At 58.1% G+C, this 1,779-nt stretch overlaps 1 protein-coding gene across 1 annotated transcript; it reads left to right on the top strand.

Annotated features, from left to right (window-relative positions):
- Nucleotides 1-813: 813 nt before the first annotated feature.
- On the top strand, nucleotides 814-1,371 carry FIBRA_09147 (uncharacterized protein; the record flags this gene model as incomplete). Its single annotated transcript, XM_012321475.1, has 5 exons — nucleotides 814-877; nucleotides 931-978; nucleotides 1,043-1,063; nucleotides 1,128-1,307; nucleotides 1,361-1,371. 5 exons carry the CDS (start codon nucleotides 814-816, stop codon nucleotides 1,369-1,371), a joined length of 324 nt encoding a protein of 107 aa, XP_012176865.1.
- Between the last annotated feature and the right edge of the window lie 408 nt (nucleotides 1,372-1,779).

The following is a 1,779-nucleotide window of genomic DNA, read 5'->3' as shown; positions in this document are numbered from 1 at the left end:
CTGCCCAGGCAGCGTCGACGTCGGGGCCGATGCCTACGTACGGGGAGCGGTTTCCGAGGGTGCCATTGAAGCGGACGACGTTGTATTCGATGGCGGGATATACAGGGGCTAGAGAGGCGGGTCAGCGAGGATATACGAATGGGCAGGAGAACGCACAGTGAGCGTTGAGGAGGTCATCTCCATTGGTGCATCTGGGGCGAAGGAGAAACGTGATGAGACCGGCAATGTTGAGGAAGAGGAGGAGGGCGACGAGCAGCCAGAGCCAGGAGCGACGCCAGGCTGAAGTACGGTGGTGGCCGCACGGACAGACGTCGTTATCAACTACTTCCACGTCTGCGGGCTGGACGAGGAGCTTCTCGGAGGAGCCATGGGGGTCGTCTTGAGCGATGGGGGAGTACCGTTGGGATGGGGGAGACATGCTGCGAGGGTGGGCTGTTGGGTGGGCTGACCCCGAGCTGAAGAAGAGGACATTTGTCGTGCAGGTGCAGATAGCACAATGTGTCCACTTTCCGTACTTGGATGGACCCTGCACTCGGTTCTTTCATGAAGTTGCGTTAGAGTGGCTGAGATCTCGCCCTTCCATAAGGCTTCTTGCGACGCGCATGCACGCGGTCACGAGATCAGATATTACTGCCAACTCTCGCCTATTGGAGTCACGACCAAGTTCCACTAATGCACCTCCCAGCGAGGGTCGATGGAGTGCAGAGCGGCACACACCCCGGTATCTGTGCCTTGTCCCCCGACATATAAAAGCCGTCCCGTCTCTCCTCCCAATCCCCCAGCATCCTCCCGGACCCTACCTCTTCGCCCACCATGCGTCTCTCTCTCGTCTTCGCTGCCCTCTTACCCCTCATCGCCCTCGCCGTCCCCGCCGCGCGTCAGTTTCACCCTCTTCCCCATACCCTGTCGCTAACCATACAGCCTTCGTAGACTCCCGCTCCTCCGCATACGAGAAGGACCTCTTAGCCGACGGCATCGGTGAGTACTCGAGCACCCCCTTGCGCACGTTGCTCATACGACCACACTCCTATGGACTACACAGATGCCAATTACGGTCAAAATGGTTTGACCTCTATCTTGTCGCTCTGTTCGCATTCGCATCCTCGCTGACATGCCTCTCGCCCCAGCCGGCGCATACGCCGACAACTTCCATCCCGCGTACGACCGCCGCGACAAAGGGTACACCGACAAGACCGTTTCCAAGTACGAACGCCGCGACGAAGGGTACACTGACAAGACCGTTTCCAAGTACGAACGCCGCGACGAAGAGTACGCCGACGCGTCCGACCACACACACGACCGCCGCAGTGAGCCAGCTCTCCTACCTATTGGCACACTCCGCGCTGACCGGCCATATCAGGCAATGTGTAGGTCGACACGACCACGATTGAATGACTGAGCGCACGCGTCGCCTTGTGGTGGTTCCCTTGCCCGTCGTGTCGTGTTCCGCTTCGTATATATGTAAATGTACCATACACTCATCGCTTCCTGTGCTACGTTCTGAAATGATCGCACGAATAAATGTCAGCTGTCTTGTCGTCGTCTCATTGTTGGGTGCCGCCGTGCTCATACCCTATAGCTGAAGCGCACCCCAGCGAAAGGCGCCTCGTGGCACTTTGAGATCGCGCTCACGCGGCTCGCGCCGGCAGAAATGCGAAAATCAATTGGTGCGATCATGCACGTCGCAATTTAAGAGTGCATAAGTATGCTGAAATGCAGGCTCCTGCCTATCCGATCTCCGGGAGGAGAGGGACTTCATCCCACCAGCGGATTCTTTCA

This window comes from Fibroporia radiculosa, assembly GCF_000313525.1.
Source record: "Fibroporia radiculosa TFFH 294 genomic supercontigs, scaffold11254, whole genome shotgun sequence".
Lineage (NCBI taxonomy): Eukaryota > Fungi > Basidiomycota > Agaricomycetes > Polyporales > Fibroporiaceae > Fibroporia > Fibroporia radiculosa.
The sequence above is the reverse complement of the archived record's forward strand: the minus strand, read 5'-3'. Positions and strand labels throughout refer to the sequence as shown.